Source organism: Vipera ursinii (assembly GCF_947247035.1).
Source record: "Vipera ursinii genome assembly, chromosome: 1".
NCBI classification, from domain to species: Eukaryota; Metazoa; Chordata; class Lepidosauria; order Squamata; family Viperidae; genus Vipera; species Vipera ursinii.
The window spans coordinates 343,143,996-343,163,931 of NC_139512.1; the positions used below are offsets into that span (position 1 = coordinate 343,143,996).

The 19,936-nt window shown below is 40.8% G+C and overlaps 1 protein-coding gene across 2 annotated transcripts in view; it reads right to left on the reverse strand.

Moving 5' to 3' along the window:
* The window catches only part of ANKFY1 (ankyrin repeat and FYVE domain containing 1), a 75,318-nt gene extending 67,667 nt beyond the window's left edge, over positions 1 to 7,651 (reverse strand). Inside the window, exon 1 of one of the 2 annotated variants that reach the window (XM_083379505.1) lies at positions 7,585 to 7,651. In XM_083379505.1, coding sequence (XP_083235631.1) covers positions 7,585 to 7,594 — 10 coding nt within the window. In that variant the 5' untranslated portion in view covers positions 7,595 to 7,651. Of the gene's footprint in view, positions 1 to 7,270; positions 7,470 to 7,584 lie in introns of those variants that run through there. The other variant, XM_083379506.1, reaches the window with a different exon arrangement.
* Between the last annotated feature and the right edge of the window lie 12,285 nt (positions 7,652 to 19,936).

The window sequence follows — 19,936 nt, forward strand, 5'->3', positions numbered from 1 at the left end:
ATTGCCAAAATTTTCAAACTGACATCCTGCTAACACAGCCGGGAAATCTGTGAGAAAATTAAGTTCCCTTCCTTCAGATACTAAAGGTTCCAGTAATGATCAGATAACTTTTACTGAATGAATTAGCTTTACATTTAATACCTTTATCTGCATAATCTCTTTGATCCAGCTACAAAGGAGAATAAGCCTGCTTATTCAAGCTTTTAAGGAACAAATAAAGTAAATTCAGCTGACTGCAATTCCATATTTTAAGCTCCCTGGCTTTCTCCCAAATCAGTCCACATTTATTGTATCGAGTATGCATCCCCTAAATTCCCACCCTATCCTGAAAAAAATGCTAAAAGAGCTATTTTACACTTATTTACTCGTTCCAGCTTCTGCCAACCTAGCAATTTGAAAGCACGTAAAAAAGCAAGTAGAAAAATAGGGACCACTACGGTGGGTAGGTAACAACGTTCCGTGCGTCTTTGGCGTCTAGTCATGCCGGCCACATGACCACGGAGACGTCCTCGGACAAGCGCTGGCTCTTCGGCTTTGAAACGGAGATGAGCGCCAGCCCCTAGAGTCGGAAGCATGTGCGGGGGAACCTTTACCTTTAAGATTTATACTATGCTTATCTCTAGGAGTTTCAAGTGGGCTTGCAAAAAAATACTCTTCCAATTTACAATAGAAAATTTATGAGCAAAATAAAATCACAAGGCAACAGTAATCTAAATACAATTTTTAAATAATGACCAATTAAAATTAAAGTTGTTGATTCAAATTACAAATTGAATGGCTTCCTAATGAGGTCAGACAGGAGTCCTGGGGTAGGGAAGTGCAGAGACTTGGTGTAGCCCTACAAAACAATATTTTTCTGTTCCTCTGACATAGTTTTCTAACAAGCTGAAAAACATTATACCACACAAAGACCTAAATTCATTGGAGAAAGGTTAGGAGAAATTTATCAGTTACTACTCATTTACATAAATTACTTCATTTACATAAATGATAAATGATCTCTGGAGGGCTCGGGATAGGGGATATTCCTCTGTCCTAGTCCTATTAGACCTCTCAGCGGCTTTCGATACCATCGACCATGGTATCTTGCTGCGGCGTCTCAGGGGATTGGGAGTGGGAGGCACAGTTCTTCAGTGGTTCTCCTCCTATCTCCTGGGACGCTCGCAGTCGGTGTTGGCAGGGGGGCAGAGATCGGCCCCTAGGTCTCTCGTTTGTGGAGTTCCTCAGGGGTCGGTTCTCTCGCCTCTCCTGTTCAACATCTACATGAAACCGCTGGGTGAGATCATTCGTGGTTTTGGAGTTGGGTATCATCAATATGCTGATGATACCCAACTTTTCATTTCGACCCCAAACCACCCCAGTGATGCCCTCGCTGTGATGTCCCGTTGCCTGGAGGCGCTACGGGTCTGGATGGGGAGGAACAGACTTCAACTCAACCCTGACAAGACTGAGTGGCTGTACATTCCGGCATCCCGGGACATTCCAAATGTTCCATCTCTTTCTATGGGGGGTGAGCTCTTACCCCCCGTGGATAGGGCTCGCAACTTGGGAGTCCTCCTAGATTCACGACTTACCCTGGAAGACCATATAGTAGCCGTGACTAGGGGGGCTTTCGCCCAGGTTCGCCTGGTGCGCCAGTTGCGGCCCTATCTGGACCGGGATGCCCTGTGTACGGTCACTCATGCGCTCGTGACCTCTCGCCTAGACTACTGTAATGCTCTCTACATGGGGCTTCCCTTGAAGACCACTCAGAGGCTCCAACTGGTACAGAATGCAGCCGCGAGAGTTGTCTTGGGAGTTTCCCGGTACTCCCATGTTACACCTTTGCTCCGCAAGCTGCATTGGTTACCAGTTGTCTTCCGGGTGAGGTTCAAGGTCTTGGTTATGATCTTTAAGTCCTTACATGGCATGGGTCCGAGATACCTCGAGGACCACCTGCTGCCGGCGTCAACTCCCCTCCGCCCTGTGCGTGCCCACAGAGAGGGCCTCCTCAGGGTGCCTCCAGTCAGGGAATGTCGACTGGTGGCCCCCAGGGGGAGGGCCTTCTCTGTGGGTGCCCCAGCACTATGGAACCAACTGCCGGTTGAGCTCCGGATGGCATCGGACCTCCGATCCTTCCGTCGCGGGTTGAAGACCCACTTGTTCGAGTTAGCTGGTCTGGCCTGAAGGGGAATATGGGTTTTTTAACTGGTTTTATTATTTTTATTCCTGTATTTTAATTGGGCATAGTTTAATTCTTTTTTAATTTTTGTATACTTATTTATATATGCCCTGTGAACCGCCCTGAGTCCCTAGGGAGAAGGGCGGTATAGAAATCCAATTAAACTATTTATAGAGCTGCCGTATCTCTATAAATATTGGTGGGGGGGTGGGGGGTGATGGCTTTGTTGCTGTAAGCGGGTTGGTTGGCTGTGTAGTTACATGTTGATTGGTTGATGGGGTTATTGTTTGTGGATTAGTCGGCTGTTTTGTAACATCCTGTGTGGCTGAGGTGTTGGCTGTGTGCCCATTAGTCTTTTGTGTTGTAACGACCTGGATAATGGGCTGTGTGATGACATCCTGAGCTCTTGTGTATTGATATCCTGAGTTCTCTGCTGCAACATCCTGGGTGAATGGCTGTGTTGTGACATCCCGAGCTTTAGCATTGTAACCTCCTTAGTTCTGTCATGTACTGTTTTGAGCAGAAGGCTGTGGTGTAACATCCCGGGCTTTGGTTTGGCTTCGAGTTTTCGGTCTGGATTTGTGTTCATGGCATGTGTCAGTTTGCTTTCTGTGGGGGTCGGGGGGGTGCAGCAGCTGGAGATGCCGCCATGGTTTGGCTTCTGGATGGTGGTTGCATTTCGTCTATGGGTTTGGGTTTGGGTTTGAGTCTGGTGAGGATGATTGGTGATGGCATCCTGTGTTGTTGTGGGTCCGGTGTCGGTTTTTGTGGCTGGGACTCGTTTGTTGACTAGGGCTAGTTTCCAGATGTCTGGTAGGCGGGAGGTATTGTCACGTTTATTCATGTTGTGGGGGTGTTTTTCTATTTTGATGGCTTCCATAATTATTCTCTTGTTGTAGTGTTCAGTTTTGGAGATTAATTTCGTTCCTTCAAAGTCAATTTCATGTCCTGTTGCTTTAAGGTGCTTGAAAAGGGAGGAAGTTTTTTCTTCTTTTCTGACTGCGTTCTTGTGTTCTGCGATGCTTGCATTTATTCTCCTATTAGTTTGTCCAATGTATGTGGCTGGGCAGATTTTGCATGGTATTTCATAGACTCCTTGGTTTTCAAGCTGGATCTTGTCTTTGGGGTTTCTTAAGATGTTGGTACATAACGTACCAGACAGGACCCTCACCATAGCAGAAACTAATGTCCTTTCCAAAGGATTCAACTTTGCAGTCGCCCCCAAACACATCCCCACTGAAAACATCATATGCGAAGTTGAAGCCTCCCTAACCAAAATCAATCAACCAGCAAAATTGTCCACAAACACAATATCAAGACAGCCTTCAGCACCGACCAAAAATAGCCAACATCTTAAGAAACCCCAAAGACAAGATCCAGCTTGAAATATAATATAATATAATAATACACATATATACACATATACACACACACACATATACATATACACACACATACAACATATACATACACACACACACACACACACACAGAGACACACACATATATATATATAATGGCAATTATTAGTTTTATACGGCGCACAGTATTTGTCTTAAATCTTCATTTAGGAATCCAGTACATTTCTAGATGCCCAGAAAGCTGCAATTTACCAAGCCTAGATTTATCTGCCAAAAATGACAGCATTTAATTATTCTACAGCCACACAGACATATTCAATATTCAACAGCTGCTGTTTGGAAAGCACAAGTAGTTCTACACAATGAAATACTATTATCCTTCTAGTGGTTAATCAAACATGTGTTTAATTGACTGGCTGAACTCTGAAGCCTTATTTTTCATATAACTTCTTTCAATAACTGCCGGTAGTTTATTTTTTAATGACGCATTCCCGTTAACTGAATTCATAGGAGATGCCTTTTCTAAGATGATGACATGCATATTATTTAAAGATAAGCTGCATATACTTTTACTTTGTAATTGTTTATTTACTGCAATTTTATTTAGATCTGATAAAATAAAAACAAATAATTTAAGAAAATATAACAGAACTTGTTGTAAAACCATTCCCCAGAGAATTAAAGATTTTACAAAACCTCCCCTACAGTAACATTTCTGCTGTGCTATGCTACCAAACTTCAGTACAGGAAACAAAGGCACTACAAAGAAATGCAGAAGAGGAAAAGAAGTCTGAACAAGTTGGTCGTCTTCCAGTGAAATTCTAGAATTCTTCCTTTCCTCTAACAATGCTTTCTTACAAAGAAAAACAGAGAACACAGGATTCTGGCAAGAGGAGGAAGTCAAAATCTGCAAAATCATCAACCAATTGACAACTGCTTCTGTACTGTTTTCACATTTGCTTCAGGAAGATGGACCATAAGTACCGTATTTTAAATTAGTAATGTTTCCTATATAAAAACATACCTTTATAGAATTGACTAGAATAAAATTTTATCTCCACTTTAAAAGTTAAATAATATATTTATTCTATTCTAAACTATCGTGTGTTTATTTCTGTATGTTCTTTCAACATGGAAGTTACATTTATAACTCTGTAAAGTAAGATGGGCAAAATGAGCAATGAGTCAAAGTTTATTGAGAATGGATTAAAGCATGACATCATAACTGATTTTCAAATAGATCATTACAATAATTTTGTAATGGGCAGAATCCATTAAGAATATACATTCTAAAGAGACCAATTACTTTTTAGTATCCCATCTTACTCAGAATTAGGGCAATCAAGAACCAATGTGGGATAATTAATTCAAATTTAGAAACCTTTTCACTTATCTTGCCCAAAATACTTTCTTACAGCTCAAATTAACCAACAGGAAATGAGCATAAAGGTGCAATTTCTGTATTGTGGTTAAGAAGTATCAAGCAATCACATTAAGCCAAATATTTTATTGGGCTGGGCATTCATGTTATGTGAATTTGATAACTATTTTATTAACCTGGATTTAGGTTTAAGCATCTTGGCTGGCTCCCTCGGTCAAGAAATGGAGCTGAGCACCAAGACATGACTGACAGGGAAATCTAATAATAATAATAATAATAATAATAATAATAATAATAATAATAATAATAATAATAATAATAATAATAATAATAATAATAATAATAATAATAATTCTATACTGCCCTGAGTCCTTCGGGAGAAGGGTGGTATAGAAATTAAATTAATAAATATAATATAATAATATAATATAATGTAATTTAATATAATATATAATATAACATATAACCTTTAGGCCAGGGGTAGGCAACCTTGGCTTTTTTATGACTTGTGGACTTCAACTCCCAGAATTCCTGATCCAGCCATGCTAGATCAGGAATTCTGGGAGCTGAAGTCCACGAGTCATAAAAAAGCCAAGGTTGCCTACCCCTGCTTTAGGCCAACAAACCCTTACTGCTTCTTTCGTAGGTAACTAGATTCACTAGATTCACACCTGGTTATTTTTATTTTAGCTTAAAATGTGGCTTGTAAATTGTGATTTAGGCTTATGCAGCTGAATCTGGCCACTACTTGTTCAACAAATTTTAATTAAAACTGTGACATAGCATAACACAGAAACCATGATATAATGTGATATATGAATTCAGCCTACTGTGAATGCTGTATAACCATTTAAAACCTTGGATCTTGAAATTCCATCATCAGCCTATCCTTTTAGGGATTTCAAAGAGGAAACAATAATCATACAACAAGCATTAGAAAAAGATGAAAGTTTCATAACCTTTGCTGCTTCATAGACTACAGTGGAATCTAAAACATGTATAAATGTGAGATCACTGATATAATGGTTGAGATCAAGGGAAAGGTTTCTGCCTGCAGCTATGGAGAATCCATGTAACTAACAGTAAGGTAAGCCAAACAGTAAGGTCATCATTTTATAAGCAGAAAGTTCATATTTAATCCCCAATAATTTCAGGCAAAACCAGGAAAAACATGGCTTGTTTGGGACACTGGTGACCCATAGTCCACCACTGAAAATAAGGAATGAGAAATCTATGGGTTCCCAGATATTGTTGGATTAATCTCTGACTACTATTCCCTCCATATAGCTTAGAGCACAGGTCTGCAACCCGTGGCTCCGGAGCCGCATGCGGCTCTTTCAGCCGTCTCCTGCGGCTCCCAGTCCTCTGCCATGTGCAGTCCAAAAAAAAAGTGGGACTAAAAAAGTTCAACCAATCAATTCAAATATGCAGGGTAGGTGCATATCTTGCCTTGGCTCCACTCTTCAGTCAAACCCTGTTCTGCGCATGCACGCATGTACGCGCATGTGCACATTTTTTGCGGCTCCCAGTTTTTCCTTTTGTGAGGGAACCGGTTCCGAGTGGCTCTTTCACTGTTTTAGGTTGCTGACCCCTGGCTTAGAGGAAGTCCTAGGTTTAGGTAAAATTCCTGGCAGTGCCACTTTTAATAATTAGGTAAAAGATAATGGGAAAGAAACCAGAGAAACTAAAGGGCATTTGTGTCAGTCAATTCAAGCAAACCTGAGCTAAACATACTAAGAGTCTGGATCACCGTTAAACAGTTTTCTTAGGTAAGGGCTTCCCTAGCAAAAAAAATTAGTTCTGCATTCTCTCAATATCAGAGGCAGTTTGGTGCAGTGGTTAAGGTATCACTTTAGAAATTGCACGACCCCAAGTTCAAGTCCCACCTTACATACAAAGCCAACTTGATGACCTTGGGCCAGTCACTCATTCTTAGCCCTAAGAAACGGGCAATGCCAAATTACTGGACCTTGCCAAGAAAACCGTAGCTAGAAGTCAAAAACCGACTCTAAGGCACCCTCTCTCTGATAGAAATTCTAAAATTCAACACATCACTGCCAGCCAATAATCCCTAATCAATCACGGGAGTTAAATGAAGCAAATTAAGTTCCTTAGTGGGCTGCAAAAAAAATCGACAGATCTTTCAGTACAATTGCAGGCACAGCCCACTTCCAGATAAGGCTGGGCAGCAGGGGAGCTAGAATCCAACCTGGCAGCACCACACAGAGAAGCAAGGTGTGTTAAAAACATCTTATTTCAGAAAGATACCCTGATTTCTTTACGCCTCCTCTCTCCCAACCTTTCCTCTTCTCCACTACCGTCCCTCTTTAGTCCAGGCTTTTCTAGCCTGGCGGCGTTATACCACACCTCTCATCTTCCTCCGCCGGGAAAGCCAAAAGATGACGTTAATTACGAGCGATGGGAGTTGTAGTCCGACCAGCCTTAAGTCCAGGGTGGGAAAGGTTACCCGATTCTCTTTCCCTGCCAGGTAACGCCCCCTGGTTCACACAAAAATACAGGTGACCCCTGTCGATAAGGCGCGTTCAGCCCTTCCCCTTCTTTTTCGGTCTTTTCTCGCCAGACCCCGAAGGAATCGCTCCACCCCGTAATAGCATCGCCTCAGGGCAAAGCCACTCTCCCTCTCAAGTTGCAGCTACTGCCGCTTCCCCCACCTTGCTTACCTTCCGCCATGTTGGCCTCCGCCGTTTCTCGGACAGAGCTCTCGCGATATCTGAGCTTGTGGGCGGAGTGGCGCCGGCGGCGGCGGCCAAGGAATGAAGGCGTCAAACGTTCGGCGCAGCCAGAGTCAACTGTCTGCCGACCCGAGAAGGCGTCGTGTATTTAGCGGGCTGCTACTCCTCTTAGGTTTCCTTTTTATTTTTCTTTTCTTTTCAATGGCTCTAACGCCGTTTTCTAAATCTTGCAACTGTTAGAAGCCGAAGGCAAAGTATATTTAAGCATACACGGACTTCACCATGCTCAATGAAACGGGATTATTTTTTTCTCAGGACAAAATCATTTTTTTTGAGCACGTGCTGAATTTTCTTTATCTTTTTTTTCCTTAAGCAGAACGAAGACTTAAGAACTTTAGCGAGAGTGCTTCTGAGGATTTTTATTAAGATCAGCATAATTAATATAAGCCTCTGTCTTGGCGTTTGTGGCATTTTTCTTTTTCACCGTTGTATTTTACATTTTTAAGGATTACAAGACAACTGCAACAATCCAACTTCGTTTTCCCTAATGAGTATTTTTGGAAACGAAAGAGCAAAGCATCTCTGAACAAATGCAGTTTTTTCCATTTTCTACCGCTAGAATTTTTCTGATGAGTAATATTAAAATATTATTTAATTTATTTTAAAATCTATTCGCTGCCCATTTTACCACAGGGTAACTCTGGGTGGCTTACAGTATTAAAAAGATAAAACTATACAAAGCCTGTATATGATATAAATAAAATACTATAAAGATCCAAATATTAAAATACCTGTTTTTTGACAGAACGCAAGTTGGGGAAAAAACTATAAAAACCTGCAAAGCCTTTTCAGCCTATGCAGAATATAAAGATTTATACAGTATGCAGTTTACTTTCTCTAGAACAATAGCTTTACAAGTGGTTAAAATCCTATTTCAATTGAGCCAAGAAAATTCTCAGCCAGTCATAGCTATAACTCAGATTCAGGCCATGTTACAAAGTGTAAAGCCATTATATAGTTTAACAGTGAATTGTTAAGATACTACTCCCAACACATCTAGCTATTCTCTTATACAAAGCTAATAAGTGATGGGATAGTTCTACCTCTGGTTGGTTTAGCACATCCTCAATCTAGTGCCTTCCAGATAGTGTGGGATTCTTCTGAAACTTACAAGTTCCCTCCCGCCCCATAATGAAATTAAAATTAATTGTATATCACAGAATTCTTACTGGGAAAATGGAGAGGAATTAGAAAAGGTGGACTGTAAATTTAACAAAATAATTGTAAATATCAACTTCAGTAAGATTGGAATATTTTAAGACAATATGGTTTCAATTTTAGATGGGCACTATAAGGCCTTCTAGATGTTGAAATTCCATTGGCATGTCCAACAATAAAAGATGAAAGGAGCTATAGAAATAAAAGGAGGAAACATATATTTGGGGTAATTGTACTCCTCTTCCAAATGAATATTAAAAGCTCCCTTTATGTTTCATGTGTTCATATACCATATCAAATCATTGAATATTTTTTAAACTTTATTATTAATTTAACAAGTATTAATGCTACTTATTCCCAACTGACTTTGGATATCTTACAGTTACATTGGCTTAACTCATACAAACTCAGCTGTTACCATATGTCAAACAGTTTATGGCTTTGTGTGATGTGAGATCTCAGCCAATTATAATTCAACAAGCATAGTTAAGGAAATAATTGTTTGGTGCAGGTATAAACAACCCTGAGCTTTTTTTTTTACAGTAATATTTCTGTATCATAGTACTGACATTTTGCAAAAATCACCTTTTTCAGAAGTGTACCTTTGTGTTGCTGGAACAAATTGAGTGCTTTAAGCTATTACTGTTGGGAAAAAATAGAAGAAGGGAATGCTATTTATGCCATCTTGAGTTCTTTAGTGAAACAGGGTATAAATCATCACTGATTTCACCAACCACTTTTCTTATAGCCTTTGAAGGTCAAAAATAATAGTAGTAATAAGTATGGCCTTTCACTGCTCTGAGTTGAATGCAATATGTGAATTAAAACACTTCTCTGGTTTATACATTGAATTACATTATGGACCATGTCATTTATTTAATCATTGTGCAATAAATAAGTTACAATTCCTCATAGAGGGTTCACTTAACATACCAATCAAGTTGTTTTGATACAGTGTTTTGGTGGCCAAGCTCCCGGATCAACACAGTCTGTCTTGCCTGGTATTTTCTCTATTCTAATTGCCAATATTTTTTTCACAGCTCTTCTAAACTGAGACCCTTTAAACTGGAGATAACAATGATTCAATTTGTGGGCATGCATAAAACATAAGGGCCCAGCAGAATCAAGCCTATTGGCTGATTTTATCCAAATTCTGTATAGCCAACTATAAGCAGTTTGGAAATTCGCAAGTCTGGACTTCAGGGTGATAGTCCCTATGTGTACTATAAGTCCCAGGAGACCCTGCAGTAAATTGAAAGACTGGGAGAACAGGAAGAAACACTGAGAACTATGACTGGCTGTAAAGCACTGTGAAACAGTATATAAGTCTAAGTCCTATTGCTATCATGATCATTTGTGATATGTCGACTCTTAGTGACCATAGATTTTCTCCATAGCAATCTCTCCCTAACCTGATCCTTCAGGTTTTCCAGTGGTGCATCAGTGTGTGTATGTGTGTGTTTGTTTGTATTTAAATACTGTGTATATATTTATATTATCTAAAGCTTCCTCCTTCTGTTATGTATTCAAGATGGACAGTGATTAATTGTTATATGTTGCTTATATGTAAGGGTGTAGGTCTATACATATGTTGTATATAGTATGTTTAAATGTGTGTTATGTATGTTTGGCGGGCCGAATCCCGAGTGCCGCGTAGCAGAGTGAGCGCCTGTTACCCGTCCCAGCTTCTGCCAACCTAGCAGTTCGAAAGCACGTAAAAATGCAAGTAGCAAAATAGGGACCACTACGGTGGGAAGGTAACAGCGTTCCGTGCGCCTTTGGCATCTAGTCATGCCGGCCACATGACCACGGAGACGTCCTCGGACAAGCGCTGGCTATTCGACTTTGAAACGGAGATGAGCACCAGCCCCTAGAGTTGGAAACGACTAGCACGCATGTGCGGGGGAAACTTTACCTTTACCTTTTTTTACACTTTGAGAGCAAGCAACTAAATTTCATTTTTAATGTGTGCCATTGTGCCTACAGTAAAAAATGACAAGGTTATCTATCTGTCCATCCATCCATCCATCCATCCATCTATAGTTAAAGATGTCTATGTTGTAATTGACTCTGGAGTCTGTATTACAAGTCCGTTAAGGAAGAACACAGCCATTGGCAACAAGTGTGGTTCACTGGTCTTGTTTAAAGACCTGATGGCAAACAATGCTGTGGTAAAAAAGTACCATTTTATCCTATTATTTTGCATCCATGCAATGTGTATGAATTTTGTTAAATTAGATGCCATAAAAAGTTGTGGCAACCTGAATTGATACTAGAATCTCACCATTTGACAACCTCTGTAAGATAGTTGTTACAAATTCTGTAACATTTGGGCACTCAATTATCTGGAGCAGTAGATTCTATCTTGCAAATATTTCCTGATTTTGTCTACACAGCAACTGTTGAAAGCTCTGTAATAAACTTACAGCAACTTTTGAGAAATTCTATAAAACAGGACTTTATTTAACTAAACAAATGGCATATTTGTCTTGATGGTATTATGTTCATCGCAGCTGAAGCAGTTAAAGCTGATTCAAAAATAATGGAAGTTATTTTACAAGCCTGAAATCATGGAATCTGATTTGCTACATGTTTAAGCAACCTGTAGCCATATTACAGCATTAAATTTATTAATTAAATTAATTATGCAGTTACTTTGGAAGCACTATGCCTGCAGAGTAGAATAGGAGTCCCTTGGCTCCTGTCTGCAGCAGATGACTGTATTTCAACTGCTGAAGCATGCATTAGCTAAAAAAACTTATCTTAATAAAGCTTATTATTATCTGAATGCACCAACTTTGGTGGCGACTGATGCCCGTTTTGTGGGATTTGGTATTATACAGACTCAGAAAGATGGATCAGATAAGTTTGTACATGGTTAGTTGTTCACTTTTCTTTCTAAAGTACTCACAGTTTGAATATCTAACTTTAGGGGTTTTGTGAGCGACAGAATATTTTAATATCTGTAAGGATATTGTGTTATTCAAAGATCACAAACTATTCATATACATGCTTCAACTTTATTAACCACCCTTTTGCCACTTTGCATGCAGGGTGTCTGGAACTGCCCATAAGTAGGAACATAGAATCATACATTTGGAAAAGACTTTGGATGTCTTCTAGTCCAACCATCAAAATTACTTCACAAATTCTTGCAAATGGTCCAGTGGGGTACCACGATTGATGACAGCAAACATCGAGCTGACAAAAAGGGCCAGAAGGGGCAGTAATCCTCCCATCTAGGTCCCAACAATCAGCAGTGTGCTGCAGCTGCCCCAAAAGCCAGCAACACAATGCTAGGCTGCATTAACAGAGGGATAGGATCAAGATCACGTGAAGTGTTAATACCGCTTTACAATGCCTTGGTAAGGCCACACTTGGAATACTGCATTCAGTTTTGGTCACCACAATGTAAAAAAGATGTTGAGACTCTAGAAAGAGTATCAGTGATTTTGTGCCCCCCACCCAGCGGCCTGATCCAGGCTCCAGAGCCCTGATCGAGCCTCTGGGGCCACAAAATCATTCCGCGGCCATAGATCTGGGCTCTGGAAGTCTTTTCCAGGCCTCCGAAGCCCGGATCAGGCTGCTGGGGGGCCGCAAAATCGCTCCACGGCCATGGATCCGGATTCCGGAGGCTTGGAAAAGGCCTTTGGAGCCCAGACCAGGCCATGGGAGGGGGTTTGCAAAATGGCTTTACAGCCATAGATCCGGGCAGCAGAGGTCTTTTCCAGGCCTCTGGAGTCCAGATTGGGCTGCAGGGGGCTGTGGAAGCCTCCCCTGGCCTCAGATCGGAGCAGCAGCAGGAACCGTGGCAGAGAGGAGACAGACCTTTTCCGTGTGAGTCCGGCGTGGCAGGAAGGGAGGGGGAAGCATGCGGCATCTGAATGGGTCGGGGAGGCCTTGGGGGCCTGTTCCATCAATAGGCCCTCCATGGCCTTCCCCACCCTGAGATAACTCATGTTTGTTTAACGAGCCATGTGCGTTTTAACAAGGAAGAGAGTGATCTCGCTAAAGGAATGAGATTTACTCTACAAGTTTTCGAGTTACGAGTGGAATGGGTAGCTCCATTATACTCATAACTCGAGGACTATCTGTAAAGCTCTGGCTTGGTGAAAGGAAGCTGCCTGGAGAAATCAGGGGCATCGAAGGTCAACCCGGAAACACTTCTACAGCCCTGAAAGCAGACCCTCTTCTCTGCCTTGGTTCATAGGGCTCCCCCCCTCCCCACCGCCACTGCCTGTCCTCAACCCCGTGTTGGCCACCAGGGACCAGGACTGACTCCTGGAGCAAATCTCTTCGAGGGACCAAGCACGCTCCCAAAGCAGCAGTGCCACTGCCGCCTTGGTCACTGTGGCTCTGGAACAAGCCTCTGTGTCATCGGAGGTGGAGGACGACGAGGTGGCAGAAGACATGCTGGCTCCGAACAAGCGCCCTCTCAAAAACCGTGGTAATGGTCTCCGTCAGCTGATGCTGCTCATGTGATCTGCGCTTCGGAAGCCCCTAAAGCGTTTTCTTCTCCCTCCCCTCCCCCCCCCCCGCTCCATAAAGGGCTTTTGACTGGAGCCGGAGCTGTGTGTGAGTTCTGGCAACTTTTTTTTTTTTTACAAAAAAAGCACTGAAATTAGGAATTCCTATAATCAAACTTCTGTAACAATCGCTCCCAGTCAAGAAAACTGGATTCTCAGCCTCCATTAGATTTATTGAAGGAAAAGGAATTTATGTTACAAAGTCGTGGCATGTAGATATAGGTACTTTAGCCTTATTAGTAAGTATGATAAGGCAAAGCTTCTGTAATTTCTCTGATCTTCTTTGTAATTGCTCTGAGAACTGAGAACAGAGAGCTCAGCTACCTGAGAATATTGAGAAGAATGCACAGATGTTTTTGCTCTGTAATACAGTATTTTGCATACCCCTTGCAGGTTCTGAACAAGGGGATGTTAATCAAAGATTACTTGTACTATTAAAAATATTCATCCAGTTTAATTAAACTGGCCCTTCAGAAATCCTTGCCATTCTATTATAAATCACTCAGAAATGTATCACTAGATCCCCAAGCTCTGTGGACAAACTCCACTTGGTCACTTAGCAACTGTTCAAAGTTACAACGGATTCCCCCAAAGGTACTTGCGATCTAGTTTTTACACCAGGCTACCCCCACCCCACTTCCATGGTCATGTGATTGCATTTCAGGTGCCCAGCAACTGGCTCATATTTCTGGCCATTTGCAACATCCTAGAGTCATGTGAACACATTTTACCTTTTTGCCACAACCTGGCAGAAATGCCCATAATGAACAATGAGTTTGTGTTCACTTAGCAATTCCCTTCCCCCCCCAAAAAAAAGATTGTAAAATTGGGTCCAGTTATATGATGACCTGCTTTACGACAGTCATGAATTACATCTGTAATGGGCAGGCTCCATTGCAGATGTAAGTTGAGGACTACCTGTGGAATAGGGAATATTTCTTGATTATGTATTGGTATACAAAAATTAGGGACGCGGTGGCTCAGTGGGTTAGAACGCTGAGCTTGTCGATAAGGTCGGCAGTTTGGCGGGTCGAATCCCGAGTGCCGCATAACAGAGTGAGCACCTGTTACTTGTCCCAGCTTCTGCCAACCTAGCAGTTCGAAAGCATGCAAAAATGCAAGTAGAAAAATAGGGACCACTACAGTGGGAAGGTAACAGCATTCCATGTGCCTTTGGTGTCTAGTCATGCCAGCCACATGACCACGGAGACGTCCTCGGACAAGTGCTGGCTCTTCGGCTTTGAAACGGAAATGAGCACCGGCCCCTAGAGTTGGAAACGACTAGCACGCATGTGCGGGGGAACCTTTACTGTACTTTTATTATACAAATATTATATACATTATTTTGGGGGGGTCGTATAACTTTATAGGCCTAATAAAAAAAGCTGAGAGAAATGAGGATCTCCGGACAATGTTTCAAAGCGTGTTGCTAGTAGGGAGCTAGTGGGGAATGTAGATTCCTCAGATAAGGGACTCTTGAACAAATTTGATGTCCCACCATCTTTTGTACAAGCCACAAAGTCAGTGTTGACTCTTACCAACCTCCATTATATAGATTTCCCCTCCCAGGATTATCAGTTCCCAACTTGGTCCTTCAGGTCTTCCTGAACAGTACACCCATCACCACTATAACTAAGTCTTGCTGATGGTTGTCTTTTTTTTTCTTCCACCTTTCCTAGCATTACAGACTTCTCAAGAGAATGCAAGAGAACTAGATAATAAATAACAAGCCCAGGATACAATTTGATTCTGGTCATTCATGGCTCTAATGAAAACAGATTGGTTTGTTCTGTGTTATATTTGTTTTCTTAGCTATCTGTGCCAATACTCCCTATCCTGCTTCTTCAAGGTCCAACTTATGTTTCTATGAAGTGTTACAGAGGAACCCATTGCCTTCATGATTTTGATCTTTATAGATGTAGACACATCCTGACATCTGAATATCTTGTCCAAAGCATTCATAGGTAAAGGTTCCCCCGCACATGTGTGCTAGTCGTTTCCGACTCTAGGGGCCAGTGCTCATCTCCATTTCAAAGCCGAAGAGCCAGCGTTTGTCCGAAGACGTCTCCGTGGTCATGTGGCCGGCATGACTAGACGCCAAAGGCACACGGAATGCTGTTACCTTCCCACCGGAGTGGTCCCTATTTTTCTACTTGCATTTTTACATGCTTTAGAACTGCTAGGTTGGCAGAAGCTGGGACAAGTAACAGGCGCTCACTCTGTTACGTGGCACTCGGGATTTGACCCGCCAAACTGCCGACCTTCTGATCGACAAGCTCAGCGTCCTAAACCAGAGCCACCGCGTCCCTAAAGCCTTCATAGCTACCCTATAAAGTGCTAGTCTGTGCCGTTTCTTGACTGTTTAGCATTTAGTATTGATACACAATTTTAAACAGAAGGTATCTACCACTTTAGTATTATCAGCATTTTAAGACTGCGTACAGTATTGTATCATTTTCATGAATTTGAACTTTATATTCTTTTCAGACAGCTGGTCATTTGCATTCTTTTAGAGTTGTTGAGGCCACTTGGAGGTTTATCTGTGTCTATAGGGTCACCTGAGTAATGCAAATGGAACTGCTGAAAGGACTGTCTGCAAGGAATATAAGTCCTTCCATTCCCTACCATCCTGTCAGAGCTGAAGAAGCTTCTTGGATGAGAAGCGAAACAGCTTCAAAGAAAAAACAAGAAAGTCCAGTTGCCTCTTAAAAAAGCACCTTTGGCACAGCCATGACCTGGATGACTGAGAATCGTTTTAGATATTTTTCTTGCAATATATTTTCTGATTATGAAATCAGCAGAGCTACTGTTTTTCATGTCCTGAGTTGTAAACAGTATGACCCTTTGAGTGAAAGCGTCTAATTTTGGTCTATTTCTGATACTTAAAAAAGTAAAGAGTGTAGTAGACTGTAGCTATGTTATAAACACCAATAGCATTCCCAAAGATTATCAGCTCATCCACAAAAGCATATTGAATGCCATCCAAACTGAAGGGCCCATCATTCAACGCTACATCATCAACCACTTTTTATTGCCTTTGTAGTTTCTTAATAAAATACAGGAGTGGGTTATCATTGCTTTCTGTGCTGTATGACGTGGTGCCTTTACCATTGTCACTAAAATGATAAATCTATCTCCAGCATCTTCCTGTATTACTGCTGCCCAATGTAGGTGCCTAATTTACACTCCTGACATGAGCCGTGGTGGCACGGTGGCTAGAATGCAGTACTGCGGGCTACTTCTGCTGACTGCCAGCAGTTTGGCAGTTCGATTCTCAGCGGCTCAAGGTTGACTCAGCCTTCCATTCTTCCGAGGCCGGTAAAATGAGGACGCAGATTGTTGGGGCAATATACTGACTTTATAAACCACTCAGAGGGCTGTAAAATGCTGTGAAGCTGTACATAGGTCTAAGCGCTATTGCTATTCTTCACTCATCTTTCCAACAAACACCTTCACCCAAAGTTGAGGCAGCACTGCAGGATGAGTGGATTCTACCATCTATAAGCAGTTTTTAAAAGTCTAGTGGATTACAATAATGTGAGTGCCAAGTTGTAGTCTAAGATGTGTTCCCAACTCCCAGTCCGTGGCCTGGTACCAGTCTGCGGCCTGTTGGGAACTGGCCATGCAAGTGACAGGCAACCATAGGAAACCACATATGTGCAAGTGGCATGTGCCCATGTGAAACCAATCCCTCCCGTCTGCTGTCATTGCTGCTGTTGCCGATCTGCGGAGCTGGAAAGGTTGGGTACCATTGTTCTAAGGTACTCGTTTTTAAAACAAATCATAAAACAAACCCAAAAAATAGTTCATAAATCAGTTTGCTATTAGTTGATCAGCACTGGAAAATCAGATATAATAGAGTTTAAATAGTAAAATGTAGTACTTTAAAACAAGAGCTAAGAAGTATACAGCCTTGCTTAGAACACAAGAATATGTATTATGTGAGCAGTAAAATCTCCTGAGTTGAATTCAATTTCCTCTTGGTGTAATACAGAAATGGTATGCCATTGCCTTCTGGAATTCTTTTGCTTCCCACTTTTGTCTACATGGGATTTCCTGTTGCTCTTCCCTCCAAGTACTTTGTCAAGTTCAGACAAAGTTAGGAACAAAGCCTAGCAAAAAACCCAGCTCAACTACAACATAAGCTTTCTCTTAACATGGGATGAATTTAACTTCAATCTGCTTTAAAGTCTTTTGTTTTACAGAAATGTGCAATTTAAATTAGGGATGCTTCCCTTCAGGTTTTAATTATGGAAGAAGTGCCTAAGATACAATAAAATTCCCTCATCATATTTTACTCAAGAGCACAAATGGTTGCCAGCTGGTTGGCACCTCTTCTCTGCTTCAATACCTCACCCCCAGGTCTCCTTAGCAAAAGTCAAGCAAATCTGGTTCTTGACAAATTGTCTAAACCAGGCTACCATGTCTAGGTACTAATAGATCAGAAACAGCAATAAATATCTTTTTAATCAGACAGTGAATTTATGAAGTACCATTTCTACTTCACATGCCAACATAGAGTAATCTGGGTTGCATGGGCATGCAGCCAGAAGGATAAAACATTCCATTTTTAAAAGAAATACTCAAGGCAAGAACCTACTACCCCTTTTTCAGTCTTATACTGTATTGTTGCTTCTTTCAATTATATCAATTGTGGTCTCCTGACATTTGTGATGGGTTACTACTACTTTTTCCCCTTAGGAGAATGTCTTCTCCTTCCACCCCACCTTTTATTTTTATCTGAAGTAATAACCAAACAAGCAAAAATGGCAACTGCTTGTTTTAAAGAAAGTTTGAGTTTAGAGGCTATTTTATTGGCATATATTGCTAGTTTACTTCAGATGAATCCATATTCACTTAAATAAAAAAGGTAAAATTATTAAAAACCCCTTCCACTAAGAATGGTTGCTGTATGAATGTTCCTTCTATCAGAAAAATACATGTATAGAATTAGAAATTACCCCATACAAAAAATGCATGATTTATTCCTTGTGTACTTAATAGAAAAGGTGGGATTAAACAAGTGTGTGTGTCATAAAATAATTATGATATAGAATCATTTGGGATTTTTTAATGTATTTCTTTATGTTATATTACTCAGCCTAGTGCTTCTATATCCAGGCAAATTCTGCTTTAATTCTCATGTGAATTCCAACCGAGCTATTTGCTTCTAGTTCTTGCTCTGAAGTGGTACGCAATAAGAGTTGCTGCAGAAGCTGCTAACAGATGAATGTACTTAAATTCTAATAAGCAGGCCAGACAAGACCAGGAAGAGCAGTATAAAACAGTGTAGGAGTGGTTGTGCTTCTAATAAAGAGAGTTCATACTTTTTTTTTGACAATTTACAAATGCGGTCAGCTTTGCCACCCATCCCTGTCCCAATCTTTTATCAGGATATCTACTCATTTTCAACTGCTTAAAAGACTACAATTGACTTCTACTTCAGTTGGCCAGGGATGGGTACCTAAACCATATACTGTATTCCAGCAGCCCTCAACCTGCCTGATAATGAAGAATGCTAGGAATAATAATACCCTAGCAACATCTGGATAGTTTCCCCATGATGGCTGGTGTAATTGGTTTTTTTCCTAAATGGACGTTAATGTATTATATCATCTGCAGCAAAATACAAGGAATATATTATATGGATATATCCTCTCATACAACAATCTCTAATCTTCCTGTCGCCTGCTAATTTGCTTTGGAGAGTCACCTAGAACTCTTGAGCAAATTTTAAGGAAATGAAAAATCTGCATGGAAATTTAAACTTTTCCATTTTTGATTAATTAGTAGGAGGGAATCTATCAAAGAGCATTCTGCTTTATCCTCCTCAAATATGATGCTTCATCATCTAATGGAGTTGCTAAGGCTATACTATAAAGTATACATTGGGTTCACAGAACTCTCATTAGCAAGTCTTTGACCCAGTCAACAGTCCAACTATAGTGGATGGAATACATAGGATTTGTCAATGCTCATTTGACAAGGATTTGCAATCTAAATCTGTTAAGGCTCTCTGAAAATGTCTTCTCATTTTTTAAAGTGCAGACAGCCAACTTGACACAAAACTATTGGAAAAATTTATATTTTGGAAGAACTCACTACAGAAGGTGACAGAATTCCAAAATCAAGTTACATGAAAATATACATTGCAATTTCTCTTTATACATTAAGTGAGAAAACCTGTATGGGACCAGAATGCAAAAAAAGAGGAAAAAGACGATGTGAGATAGGGGAGAGTATATGTTAGCAAAACCAGAACTCACTTGAAGTCTATAGCTCTGCATGCTTTTATCTATCCAACTTCAAATCAGGCAAGAAATAAAAAAGTGGTTCAACCTATATTGGGCTAACTTACATAGCTGACCACTTTCAAAGCAAATGCTCTCAGCCCTTTTGGGAACAACTAGTAGGCTCAAGCGTAATTCATGGCTGTAAATCTTATTGCTGCATCCAAGTCAAAAGATGAGCACATCTAGATAAAAACATAAGGAGAATAAATGCATCACCTGATGACAATGCTTATCATCAGAATCAAATGAGAGATCTCAATGTTTTATTAATGTATTCCCAAAAAATGTTGAGGGGAAGGAAGT